Source organism: Schistocerca cancellata, chromosome 5 (assembly GCF_023864275.1).
Source record: "Schistocerca cancellata isolate TAMUIC-IGC-003103 chromosome 5, iqSchCanc2.1, whole genome shotgun sequence".
Classification (NCBI taxonomy): domain Eukaryota; kingdom Metazoa; phylum Arthropoda; class Insecta; order Orthoptera; family Acrididae; genus Schistocerca; species Schistocerca cancellata.
The window spans coordinates 480,297,118-480,311,240 of record NC_064630.1 but is presented as its reverse complement, the minus strand read 5'-3'; the positions used below and the strand labels follow the sequence as shown (position 1 = coordinate 480,311,240).

General features: G+C 39.3%; 1 protein-coding gene across 1 annotated transcript in view; it reads left to right on the top strand.

Moving 5' to 3' along the window:
- The window catches only part of LOC126188179 (uncharacterized), a 93,698-nt gene extending 80,713 nt beyond the window's left edge, over window positions 1–12,985 (top strand). The window contains exon 4 of the mRNA XM_049929700.1: window positions 12,495–12,985. Coding sequence (XP_049785657.1) covers window positions 12,495–12,574 — 80 coding nt within the window. The 3' untranslated portion in view covers window positions 12,575–12,985. The remainder of the gene's footprint in view (window positions 1–12,494) is intronic.
- The last annotated feature ends 1,138 nt before the right edge of the window (window positions 12,986–14,123 follow it).

Below are 14,123 nucleotides of genomic sequence, written 5' to 3'. Positions count from 1 at the left end.
AGATAAGCAAGTAAAAAGCTAACAAATTCATACACACAGCCATACTATTACAGACAAGTTTAGCTGTGGCTGACAAAGAATTTGTATCTTGTCCACAACGCCACAATGCTTATATATGGACCTCAATTCAAGGAATTTTACCCTCCTCGCTGCCCTCCAATACCAAATTGGTGATCCCTTGACGCCTCAGAACATGTCCTACTAAACGATCCCTTCTTTTAGTCAAGATGTGCCACAAATTCCTCTTCTCCCCCATTCTGTTCAGTACCTCCTCATTAGTTACTTGATCTACACATCTAATCTTCAGCATTCGTCTGTAGCACAACATTTCGAAAGCTTCTATTATATTCTCATCTAAACTACTTATCGCCCATGTTTCACTTCCATACATGGCTACACTCCACACAAATACTTTCAGAAAAGACTTCCTGACACTTAAATCTATTCTCGATGTTAACAAATTTCTCTTCTTCAAAAACGCTTTTCTCAGTTATTTTGCTCCCCAAATAGCAAAACTCATTTACTACCTTAAGTGTCTCATTTCCTTATATAATCTCCTGGCCTTATGCCATGTCTTCACAGGGTCGGCATGTTAATCCGGATTTGTTAGTGTTGTGGTAGAGGATGCCCCCCCCCCCTCTTACTCTCCCTCCATCACCCTCCCTCACCTCCAGGGGAAGGCTTTGTACACCCTGTCTAGTACATCTAACATTATTCCGTGCGAAACTGTGTGAACGTTACAAATTGTCTAAATGAGGCAGGACTTGGATAAAACCCCAGTATTCACCTATTCGGACGTGGGAAAACGTCTAAAAACCACATCTAGGCTGGTCGGCACACCACCCCTCGTCGTTTATCCGCCGGACGGATTTGATCCGGGACCAACGCGTCTCCTAGAATCCCGCAAATGACGTATTAACGCGCGCGGCTCTCTTGGTGGATGTATATTTTTTTAGCATAATTCCGAAGACTGTTTGGGGCCCTCTGCTCTGGAGCCGAGGGTAAAAAATCAAAGCGTTCGTCGAATCTATGACGAGATCAGCTGTAGATTCCTCGCCTTATTGTAGATATTTGAGACTGCAAAGCCTTAGATAGGTCAGGTGTGCGCTACACTCCGGAAACGGCCACTCGGGTGACAGAGTACACGTGGAATCGACCTGGGAGATTTTAGGGTAATACAAAAACTCTGAACCCCTAGTAGAAAAGCCAGCATCACAAAAAGCACTTATTTCAACAGACTGGATAGCAAATCCGCAGAGTGCGAAATGTAAGAAATTAGTCGTTAACTGCCAGAGTATTAACAGCGAAGTGTCAGAAGCCATGTTTCTCTTAATAAACCTTGACCCTCAAATAATACCCAAAGCAGAAAGTAGGGAGATTTTTGACTCCTCATGAAATGTATATCGGAAAGCCTGCTTAGACTCCCCATGAGGAGGAGTGTTTGTAGCGAGAAACAGAAACGTTAGGCCCAAAAAGGTTTAAATTGGATGCAAATGCGCACTAATAAGATAGAGCATCCATGGTCGGTAGATTTAGATTAATAATTGGTTGTTTCTAGCGACTGCCAGATCCAGACACAACTGTCGTAGAGGACTCAAATATAGCTTAAACTTCCTTGAATATACGGTAATAGTAGGCGGTGACTCTAATCTGACCAGCATCGACTGGTAGAGCTACGGACGTCGGTGATAAGGACAAACAAGCTTGCGAAATACCACTGAATACATTGACAACTGTTTCGAACAACTCGCACCTCCTGATTATAATCAGACCCGATGTTTTATAGAGTGTCACCAATGTGAGAGGGATAAACGACAATAATGCTATTACTGTAATGACAGTAACCAAAATAAAACAAATGTTATCATGAAAATTAGGAAAGAATTTGTGTTTGGTCGAACTTGTAGTCACTGTCAACTTACTTAAAGGACGAACAGAGACTATATTTAATTTCTCCAGAAAATGCAGAACAGTTGTGGTTAAAGCTGAAAGTCATCATAAACTGCGATATAGATAAACGTGTGCCAAACAAATTATTAGAAGATGATAAACACCTGTCTTGGTTTAATGGTACCACCCGGTGAATGTCGCAAAGAGAGTCTACTATACACTCGCTGCAAAACAGACTCCACGGAAACTGCCTGAGGATAACGCTACCAACAACATGCGTGAAGCCTACAATAATTTTCACAGGTGGATCCTGGTGAAAGGTTTATCAAATAGGTCCTAGGAATTTCAGACCATATTTAGTCAATGAATGGGTGCACGCATCGGTCTTGTGTTGGAAATAAGACAACGGGCAGAAAAGCAGAAATTTCTGCATTGGGATATCACCATACTAATATTTGACCGCCGCACATATTCATAAATGAGAGATATCGATATTAGCACCCAGTGTATAGAAAACCAGTGTTATAGGTTCTCTGCTGTTCATTATCTACACAAACGATTTGGAAGACAATCTGAGCAGCCGTCTTAGGTTGTTTGAGACGATGATGTCGTTTACCGTCTACAAAGTCATTAGAAGATCAAAACAAATTGCAAAACGATTTATAAAAGATATCTAATTGGCAATTGACCCCAAATAATGAAAAGTGTGAGGTCATCCACATGAGTGCTAAAAGGAATCCGTTAAATTTCGGTTACACGACATATCAATCAAATCCAGTGGCTTTAAATTCAACTGAATCTCAAGAATTACAATTACGAACAACGTAAATTGGAAAGAACACATAGAAAATGTTGTGGGGAAGGCGAACCAAAGACTGCGTTTTATTGGCAGACCATTTAGAAGGTGCAACAGATCTACTAAAAAGACTGCCAACACTACGCTTGTCCGTCCTCTTTCGGAGTACTGCTGCACTGTGTGGGATCCGCATGGGATAGAATTGACGGAGAACATCGAGAAATTTCAAAGAAGGGCAGCTCGCTTTGTACAATCGAGAAACAGGCGAAAGAGTGGCACGAACATGATACGGGATTTCGGGTGGACCTCCTCGCAAAATTTCAATCACCTACTTTCTCCTCCAAATGCGAAAATATTTTGTTGACTCCAACCTACAGAGGGACAAACGATCATCATAAAGAAACAAGGGAAATCAGAGCTCACACGGAAAGATATACATGTTCGTTTTCTCCACTCACTGTTCGAGAGTGGAATAATAGAGAATTTGTGTGAAGGTGGTTCGATGAACTCTCTGCCATGCATTAACGGTGATTTACACGGTATACATGTAAATGTAGTATAGACCACATTTGCAAGGATATCGGACATGTAACGGTATTACAGAAAACATAAACAAAATATTATACATATATAAAGGCGTACATACATTTAAACGTATAATTTGACAAAGCAAATAAGGCACCAGACCCAGAAGATATTCAAGTTTTCTTTAACACTGTATAGGTTGCGAAATTAGTTCCTTTCCTAGATCGTATTCTTCAAGAGTATCTCACATGACTAGGAAAGAGGGCGGGTCATACCTGTTTACAAATACAAGATAAAACTTTAAATGCACAGAACTGCAGACCAGTCTCGCCGACATCCGTTTCTTGCAGGATCATAGGGCATACTATGAGCTCAAACGTTATGACAATCTTGCAGGGAAACAAACTTTTCCAATCGCTTCTTCCTTTATTCACGGAGGAAGTGTTTCAGACACTAGATGCAGATGAACAAGTAGATCAACATCTAAATCCATAGTCTGCAAACCACTGTGAAGTGGTCTGGCAGAGGGTACTTCCCATTGTCCCAGATATTAGGGCTCCTTTCCATTCACGTATGGAAGAATGACAGTGTAAATGCCTTTGTGAGCGCTGTAATAAATCTGGTCTTGTCCTCACGACCCCTAGGGGGTTGTAGTAAATTCATAGAGTCCTCATTCACCGCTTGCTCTTGGAACATTGTAAGTAGGCTTTCCCGCGATAGTTCGCATATGCTCCAGTATATGCCAGGTAAGTTTCTTCAGCATCTTTTGTGACGCTCTGCCACGGATCAAACAAATCTGTGACCATTCTTGCTGCCCTTTTCTATGTACGTTCAATTAGCCTTGTTAGTACTAATTGGTACGCGTCCCACACACTTGAGACTAATTGGATTTACGTAGTATTATACCAATTAACCGAAGTCTGTCACCTGCTTTACCTATGACTAATCCAATGTGATCATTACCTTTTATATCTCTACGAAGTGTTACACTCAATATTTGTGCGAGTTAACTGATTCCAATCATGACTCGTTTTTTTCATTTTGTGACTTTTTCAATATTTAAAGCAAGTCGACAACAGTTCTTATCAAACTTTATCAAGATTCCATCTTCCTAGATTTACTGACCAATATACGTACATAACATACAACACACACTGAAGAGCCAAAGAAACTGGTACATTTGCCTAATATCGTATAGGGCCCTCGCGAGCACGCAGAAGTGCTGCAGCACGACATGGCACGGACTCCACTAATGTCTGTAGTGCTGGAGGGAATTGACACCATGAATCCTGCAGGGCTGTCCATAAATCCGTAAGACTACTAGCACGTTGCAATGTATCCCAGAAATACTCAATAAAGTAAATCTTTGGGGAGTTTGGTGGCCAGTGGAAGTGTTTAAACTCAGAAGAGTGTTCCTGGAGCCTATCTGTAGCAATTCTGGACGTGTGAGGTGTCATATCGTCCTGATGGAATTGCCTAAGTCCGTCGGAATACACAGTGGACATGATGCAGATGATCAGACGGAGTAGTATCTAGACGTCTCAGGGGTCCCGTATCACTCCAACGGCACACACCCCACACTATTACAAGAGTCTCCACCAGCTTGAACAGCCCCCGGCTGACATGCAGGGTCCATGGATTCATGAGGTTGTCTCCATAATCGCACATGTCCATCCGCTCGATACAATTTGAAACGCGACTCATTCGACCAGGCAAAATGTTTCGTCATCAACGGCCCTATGGCCGTAAAGCTTGGTGTCGTGCAGTCATCAAGCGTACACAGACTTAGTTTTTCCGTGATTTCCCTAAATCGCTTCAGGCAAATGCCGGGATGGTTCCTTTGAAAAGGTGCGGCCTATTTCTTTCCTCATCCCTGACACAATCCGAGTTTTTGCTCCGTCTCTAATGACCTAGATGTCGACGGGACTTTAAGCCCAACCATCCTTTCTTCCTTCCTTTTGAATGAGAATCGTTGGAAGAAAGAGAATGTAGTTGTCGCGAAACGCTCGTGGGTAAATTTAGACAACCCATATTCGAAGAATGTGTGACCATTAAGCAGCCACCATCGCATATCATACTTAGGTACAATGAGATTAAGATTGTTGAGAATGTAGTGCTTACACTTCTTCCCTGACTATGTCTTCTGATACAAAAATTTTTTTTCAATCAAGATACTATCAGTGTTATTACAGTCATTCTGTGTGTATTACCACGTCATTTTATAAAATAATAAAATATTAAGATAAACCTGCATTTCAGCTGTGTTGTAGCGGCCACGCACACGGCCGAAATATCGGTTTATTTTAGAAATTTTGTACTTTAAGTAATTTGTAGGACGGCGCGGCAGTGCACCCAGTAGGATTCTAATGATACTGACATCGGCCGCGGAACCCCATGCATTTATAGAACTTTTACTGTTCGTCTCATCAACTAATTTTAACAAAATGTCTGTTTCTACTCTCCACAAACGTTTTCTGCTCTGATTTTGCAGCACTAGAGCCGATTTTCTTAGAGACATCACGTTTTTTCTTATCTAAAGGAGAAAAATACAGTACACATTCTACTGGGGACACGAAAATCAAATGCGATGTAGCAAGCCACTTAATTTCCCCAATGTTCGACGCTTGACAATTGGCGCTGCTGGCTACATTATTTGCCTCCATTGAAAATATACCAGACTGCAATAAACGTAATAAACTCAACTGCATCTAGATAGAGGTGAGAGTGGGAGGGAGGGGGAAGGTAGGGTAGTCAAACATGTGATAAGAAGAGTAGGGGCGCAATTAAAAATCTCACTTCAAAAATCTTCCCAAAAAATATATTTCGTTTAATTCTCCTACGTATTAGATACAAATTTTGACTCTGTTTCTAACTCTGAAACTAACCTAGAAATACTTAGGGCAGCCAAAAGACGTACCACATGCTCTCTGTACATACCATATCATCTCTGGTTCACAAAAATAAGTTATTTGTTGCGATACAATTTCATCTCAGTAAGCATGTGGTTTCACAATACACAGCAGCTAGTGTGTACTGGGCCTAACTAAAAAATAGCTAACAATGGCTGCTTCAACTAGAATTGATCACATTCATACCCTTATATCTATGAATCAACTATCATAAAAGAATGACAACCCATACCGTCTAAACAGAGAAGGGCTAGAGTTTAAAATTTTTGTCACTAAATGCTTTTATCTGTACTCTGCACATGTTTTGTTCAGCTAATGTTTATGGCCCTTGATTATTACATGGAAATACTATCCCAAAACATTGCAAAGGCATTCTCATGAATTTCTCGAAATTTCAGAATAATAGTCAAATTTCAGAACAATAGTCTGGATTAATTCATTGTTTTTGCCACATTTCTCTCATATTTTTTAAAGGTTAAGCAGCATACTTCCATATTTATTTACAGAGGACGACTGTAATAACGTATCAGGCTACTATTAGAAATACCATTTACTAGGAACGCATCCATTCTTCCGCCTCAGCTTGCCAAATATCTTGTTTTTCAAAGTCTATTCTATTCATATTTGTTCTCGAAAGCTATGCATTCTGCCTATAACTAATTAGGCAGACCGTGTATGGCATACAAAAACTAACAACTGAAGCATTTTTAGTCACGAACTGAATTAACACCAGCCTAGAGGAGCAGACAGACAACCGTAACGTAATATTATAACCAAGTGGCAACTGTAATATGAAGCAGCAAACACCAAAATAAGAGGAAATGAGATAAAAAAATTAAAATTGCGAAATGCTGCGCGATTTATTTTGTACATATCATATACAATGCGAAAACCGTATTTGTGAATAAAGCTGCTTATATCTTTGAAAACTGCGTAATTTTCATGGACATGAACAATTAAGAATATCTGAAATATTTTTAAATGTACAGTAGTTGTATAGTAAAGCAGTCACACATTTCCAGTTAATATTGTTAGACAAAGACCTCGAGGCATGTACATTGCAGTCGGTTGTCAGCACATAATTTTCTGTTATCAGTACAACTTTAAGAGCAAACTAAGTGACATATTGTTGACTGTTATTTAAATTCAGAAAAATTCTCTTTTTCATGTTTCAACATTTTCATTAAAATGGTCTCAGCTTATGTACTAAATCCACTGGCGTCTCAGTCGGATATTTCAAATTAGGTTTTCAATCACACAGTCTAACTCAGACTTACCATATCGAGCAAAGGTTAATAGAGATTCGTGCGTCTGTGAAAATATATATGAGCGAAGCATACAACTACTAACACCATAACAGAGAGCTATTTATATGTGTCATTGATATAGCACAACTATCATTACTTCTCGCAGTTGTACAGCCTTCTCTTCTAGGTGATGTTTGGATGCAGGAAAGAAAACACATGAGAAACGAAATGTATTAAGAGGAACTAGTTTGTACTTCAAGTTTCGTGGAATATTCGTTACTCAGTAATAAATGTGTAGCACATGGGAATAAAGGCCCTAAAAAATTCAGAATTTAAGAAAATTATTAGTTATATTATGCTTCGTAAAATCACAAAATTATATTGGATTTTTTTATTTTTCTTCTTTGACGATAGTTACCTTTTAAAATACATTCAGTAAACAGTTAAAACAAATAATTACTACGGTAGTATGCAAGTTAACTGAAAACGAGTGGTGTGAATCATGGTAGTGTTATGGTGCTGTGGGCACACTTAGAATTTGTCCCGGTGCGTGAACCTTCAGGTAAAGTCTGGCGCCGGCGAGCCAGCGCTGCGGCCGTAGCGACATCAAAAGGACCGGAGCAGAAGCGACTGGAACCCTCCCCCTCACGTCGCCTCACGCTTCGAGACATTACGGCGCTGCAGCTATAGAAATCCCACCCTGCTGTCGCAGTCATTCAGTGTGGATAGTTTCGTTCAGTGCATGCTGCAGACGTGTTTAGTGTTCCGACTTTAGTGTCAAGTGGACTATTTTACATGACTATGTTTTATTCGTTTACTCTAGTCTCTTAGTGTATTGTGAATTAAGTTTGCAATGGATAAATTTGTTACCAAAAAGTCGCGCTTGGAAGTTGATGATACTGCAAGTCAGCTTCCAGCAATTATTGTGTCGTCAACTGCTTCGTTGCCTTCAGGCGAGAACAGTTCACAGCCGTAACCTGGACAATCCGGTAAGGGAACATCATTTCAGAAGTCGTGGTTGATCAAATATACTTGGACAGAATATGAAGCATCTACCGAAAAAGGTTTTTTCAAAACCTGCAAAGAGGCAGATGTTAAAAATCTATTACAATTTTCTTCAAAAAAAGAAGATGCATTTACTTCCATAGTGTTTTCTAACTGGAAAAAGGCTTTGAAAAAATTATGTCTTCATGAAAATATGTTTATGCATAAAGAACTAAATTCTGTCACTAACCGAAGTGCGGCCTCCCAATTGAATGAACAGTCAGATGGTGATATGAAGAAAGGTCGTTTAGCTCTTGAGACAATTTTTACTACCGTGCAATTTCTATGCCGACAAAGACTAGCAATTAGAGGGCACGAAGACGTAAACTCAAATTTTTTTTCAGTTGTTAGAACTCAGAAAGAATGGTGTACCTGAGTTTAAAGAATGGTTATGGCGTTCGGGGTGTAAGTGGACGTCCCACTATGTTCAAAACGAGATCATTGATCTACTAGGAAAGTCTGTGTTCAGGAAGGTATTGGCTTCAATCAAGAAGACTGAACATTTTTCTATTATGGTTGACGAAACAAGTTATTCATCGATTCACGAACAAGTGTCATTTTGTATTCGTACTGTCGATGGTTCCTTAATCATCAACGAAGACTTTATTGGCTTATACCAGACACCCAACACTGAATCACAAACTCTGTTTAATATTTAAAAAGACGTTTCCGCTCATCTTCATTTGTCAATGGATAACTTAAGACGACAGTGCTATGATGGTGCCTCGAATATGAGAGGTAAGTTCAAAGGATTAAAAATATTATTTTTGGATATACAACCAAAAGGACGTTATGTTCACTGCACTATTCCAAGTTTAGACTTGGCAGTTGTAGACAGTCTCCGCCGTCTTACGTCTATGAGCGATATCATGGCATTAGCCAAGGACTTAATGAACACCGTAAGGGAATCCAACAAAAGGATGGGACTTGATCATCATCATCATCACGCTGTGAGAGCGCCAACGACCAAGCTGGTTTACGACCCCTTTGCCCAACTCTACATCTACATCTACATCTACATCCATACTCCGCAAGCCACCTGATGGTGTGTGGCGGAGGGTACCTTCAGTACCTCTGTCGGTTCTCCCTTCTATTCCAGTCTCGTATTGTTCGTGGAAAGAAGGAATGTCGGTATGCCTCTGTGTGGGCTCTAATCTCTCTGATTTTATACTCATGGTCTCTTCGCGAGATATGCGTAGGAGGGAGCAATATACTGCTTGACTCTTCGGTGAAGGTATGTTCTCGAAACTTTGACAAAAGCCCGTACCGAGCTACTGAGCGTCTCTCCTGCAGAGTCTTCCACTGGAGTTTATCTATCATCTCCGTAACGCTTTCGCGATTACTAAATGATCCTGTAACAACGCGCGCTGCTCTCCGTTGGATCTTCTCTATGTCTTGTATCAACCCTATCTGGTACGGATCCCACACTGCTGAGCAGTATTCAAGCAGTGGGCGAACAAGCGTACTGTAACCTACTTCCTTTGTTTTCGGATTGCATTTCCTTAGGATTCTTCCAATGAATCTCAGTCTGGCATCTGCTTTACCGACAATCAACATTATATGATCATTCCATTTTAAATCACTCCTAATGCGTACTCCCAGATAATTTATGGTATTAACTGCTTCCAGTTGCTGACCTGCTATTTTGTAGCTAAATGATAAAGGATCTATCTTTCTGTGTATTCGCAGCACATTACACTTGTCTACATTGAGATTCAATTGCCATTCCCTGCACCATGCGTCAATTCGCTGCAGATCCTCCTGCATTTCAGTACAATTTTCCATTGTTACAACCTCTCGATACACCACAGCATCATCTGCAAAAAGCCTCAGTGAACTTCCGATGTCATCCACCAGGTCATGTATGTATATTGTGAATAGCAACGGTCCTATGACACTCCCCTGCGGCACACCTGAAATCACTCTTACTTCGGAAGACTTCTCTCCATTGAGAATAACATGCTGCGTCCTGTTATCGAGGAACTCTTCAATCCAATCACACAATTGGTCTGATAGTCCATATTCTCTTACTTTGTTTATTAAACGACTGTGGGGAACTGTATCGAACGCCTTGCGGAAGTCAAGAAACACGGCATCTACCTGTGAACCCGTGTCTATGGCCCTCTGAGTCTCGTGGACGAATAGCGCGAGCTGGGTTTCACATGACCGTCTTTTTCTAAACCCATGCTGATTCCTACAGATTAGATTTCTCATCTCCAGAAAAGTCATTATACTCGAACACAATACGTGTTCCAAAATTCTACAACTGATCGACGTTAGAGATATAGGTCTATAGTTCTGCACATCTGTTCGACGGACTATGCGAGCTTCTAGTATCTTGAGAATATTGAAAAACTTTGAAACACTTGTAGAGTTTTTTGAAACATTTTCTGCAGTGGACAAAACAGCGACACGTTACAAATGTGCAGGCTACCTTGAGTCAAGGTTACAATTAAAGACATTTCATTTTACGTCTTTATTGCCATGCGACGAACCCAGTAGAAGATGTCAATGAAAAAATTCAATGCCCTCATCTAAGTGTTGCTGATCTAGAAAACATATATGAGGGCTTGATTTGTATACTGAATGGAAGATGTGATAGTTTTTAACACTTTTGGGGATTCTGTTTAAAAGAAAAACCTTCACAAGTTGATGATCCTTCGCTTCCTTGGAATCGAAGTATATCAAAGAAGAATGAAAACAATGAAGCCAGCTCACCACACATTTTCAAAACCCCAAAGGAAAATTACAAAGCTATTTACATTGAAGTCTGTGAAACGGTGCAGTCTTGCATTACTGAGCAGTTTGCTTCAACTGGACTCACACAGGGCATTGCAGTTGAACAAGAGTGATGCTTTTAGAAAACAGAGGTGAAACAAATTTGGAAAAATCAGCTGAGTTTTTCAAAAATGACTAGACATTGAGAGACTGCGCTTACACTTGAATATGTTAGCCGATATCACTAATAAACAACAACTGGTCTTAAAAAACATGCGTGACGTAAGAAAGTACATTACACAAGAGCCTGCAGTTGGAGAAATGTTATGTGAAGTAGTGAAGTGCATTAAGCTTCTCCAAGTAGTTCCAATCACCACAGCAACAGCAGAACGGTCATTTAGCGCCCGTAGTCATATCTTCGATCAACAATGTGACAGAAGCGATTGAACAACTTGGCTGTTCTTCAGGCCCACCGAGATATTTTTGATGAATTGGATATCCGACCAGTTTTCAACGACTTCATATTCAGTAATCCAGTCACACGGTCGACATTTGCACCTTTCTAAAGACACTCTAGCCCTTATAATGGCATTTAGAGCAATATTAAAAAAACTTTATAAAGTAGAGAATTAAATACAAACATAATGTTAAATTTTCAGTTTCGAAATATTAGAACTAGTTTAGTACTGTATTACTATATTACTGTAGTACTGTATTAGTTATTTTCAAATACTTACCCGCTATTTACATTTTTTTGACTGAAAGTATTAGGTATACTGTATTAACTTTATTAACTGTATTAAAGCATTAACTTTGAAATATTGATTTTATTTAATGAACCCTGAGTCTTATTCAAAGAAAGCTATTTCACTTATTAATCAAAGAGCTATTACTGTGCGACAGCAATATTTTATGTTTTATTCTTTTAATGATAGTTTTTGATTATTTATATATAATTTCAGTCTTTTCAGAGCTATATATTCACTGCTGTGTAATAGTCTATAAGCATGATTATTATTAAATTACCTTTCCACGGAAATACCATGGGTGTTTATGTTTCGTTTCTTTTTTCAAAGTCAAAAAATGTGTCAGGCTTGCCGAGTATCCCAGAATATCGAGTTATCGAGAGTCCACTTTTCAGGGTTCTAATGTTGATCATATGACCCAAAAATGCTTAAAAAACTTTAAAACTCACTGTTTTTCATTTAAAATTTAGAAAATTTTCCATGGAAAAACCCTCCAGTATGCCCCCCCCTCCCCAATTATTTTTTTCAAGTCGGCGCCCCTGCAGGGGAACCATCAGTCAATGACCAATATATTTACCTTAATTTCAATTGGTTATGACATGGGTTTTCTGTTACACAGGCTCTGATCTGAGAGGCGGGTCGCTGCAGTTGGTAGCTCTGGCGGGCGTTGCTGCATTCACCCTAGCTGCCGCCTTCTAAATGGTAGCTCCGACGCCGCCCAGAGCCGCCAACATCTGCGTCGCATTCTCAGTACTGCACGGGATAGCGTCCTCGCTCCTGCCTCCTATGTGACTGAAGTACACACTGAAGCAACATCAATCTTCATACACCGTATCAATGATTACGTATAAAAAATTCCAAGGTGTCTAATGCCAGAGAGTGTCTTCACGATTACCACTGGTCCAATATTATTTATTGCCTCAAAATATTCAATATTTATAATATACAGTATTCTAGAATAATCGTTTGAAAACTTTATGGCCTGAAGCTTTCAAGAAATCATACGTTTGTGGCTAAACAATATTGTGTTAATGTTCTGAACTCATGACTCGCTTGGTTACTTTTATTGTATTATCGTTAAAATCTTATAAAAAAGGTAAATTTTCTCTGGGTCCTTTATCGGTTTTATTATGTTTAATTGCCTTGAACTGAATCTCCGAATTCTTTTCAGTCTGATTTCACATATTTACTCATATTCCAGAAATGGTTCATGCGGTGTATGAAGGCTTAAGGTTTGGAAACAGCTGTCCTAAACATATTTATTCATTGTCTTAGTAGTAGTTTTGATTAATAAATTTATTTATAAAATTTAAATCAGCTCAAGGCGTCTACGTGAAACGCCACTAATTTATTCATTGCAACCCTGTTAGATGTCATTACATAGATTCTCAATGCTAATTTTAGTATTAAAGGCATTGCCCACTGTATTACAACTTCCGTTCTAGGTTTTAATCGCCTCTCTTATGGATAATTCTGGGTTAAGTATATTTGTACTTGGGAAAGGGGGGCACATTCGAAACATCGATTCCACTACACTTATTTTAAAAAAAATTCAAAGTGCACTGTCCATTGCCAAAGAAAATATGATCTCTGTTTCGGTATTAACTTCGCATGCATTGTGCGTGGATTATTTCTCTGTTTGTCTGTTCTCAGATTTACCTTATTTCAAACTTTAGAACACTAGGCGAATATCTTCTGATATGCATAATACTATCACTCACCTAAAACAGATACGAAGTGATCATCATTTAGGATCTAAAAGAATTGCGTTTCGTGACATATATATGGCGTAAACCTAGTTTCTTTTAAATGTTATAGACGCAATGTGCCATACTGCACACAATAAGACCCAAAGAGCATTACCTCTTTTATATTCATAAAAGAAAATAATGTGTCTTTGCTAATTCAGTTTTTGTTGTTAGTGGATGCCAGTTCAGTGAGATTAGCCGATCTTTCTTAAATATTTATGCTAATTTACGTAACATGTTAACAGCTTGAAGAATAGATAGAAATGAGTAGTTCTGTAATTTTTTGTTCTCCCTGACTGTAAAAAGAGACATACAGAGAAATATTTAGCAGTGATTCGGAGTTTCTTGCATTATTCATTGGACGCCAATGAGATGAAAGTAAGCGTAGCTACATCGTCTGAAATAGCAGGTTACTCAGGCAGAAGTGTAAGCTGTTCAATCTTCCAACACTAACATTTTCTGCTATAAGCCACAGCATGCATACGTGGTTGGCACTTCGC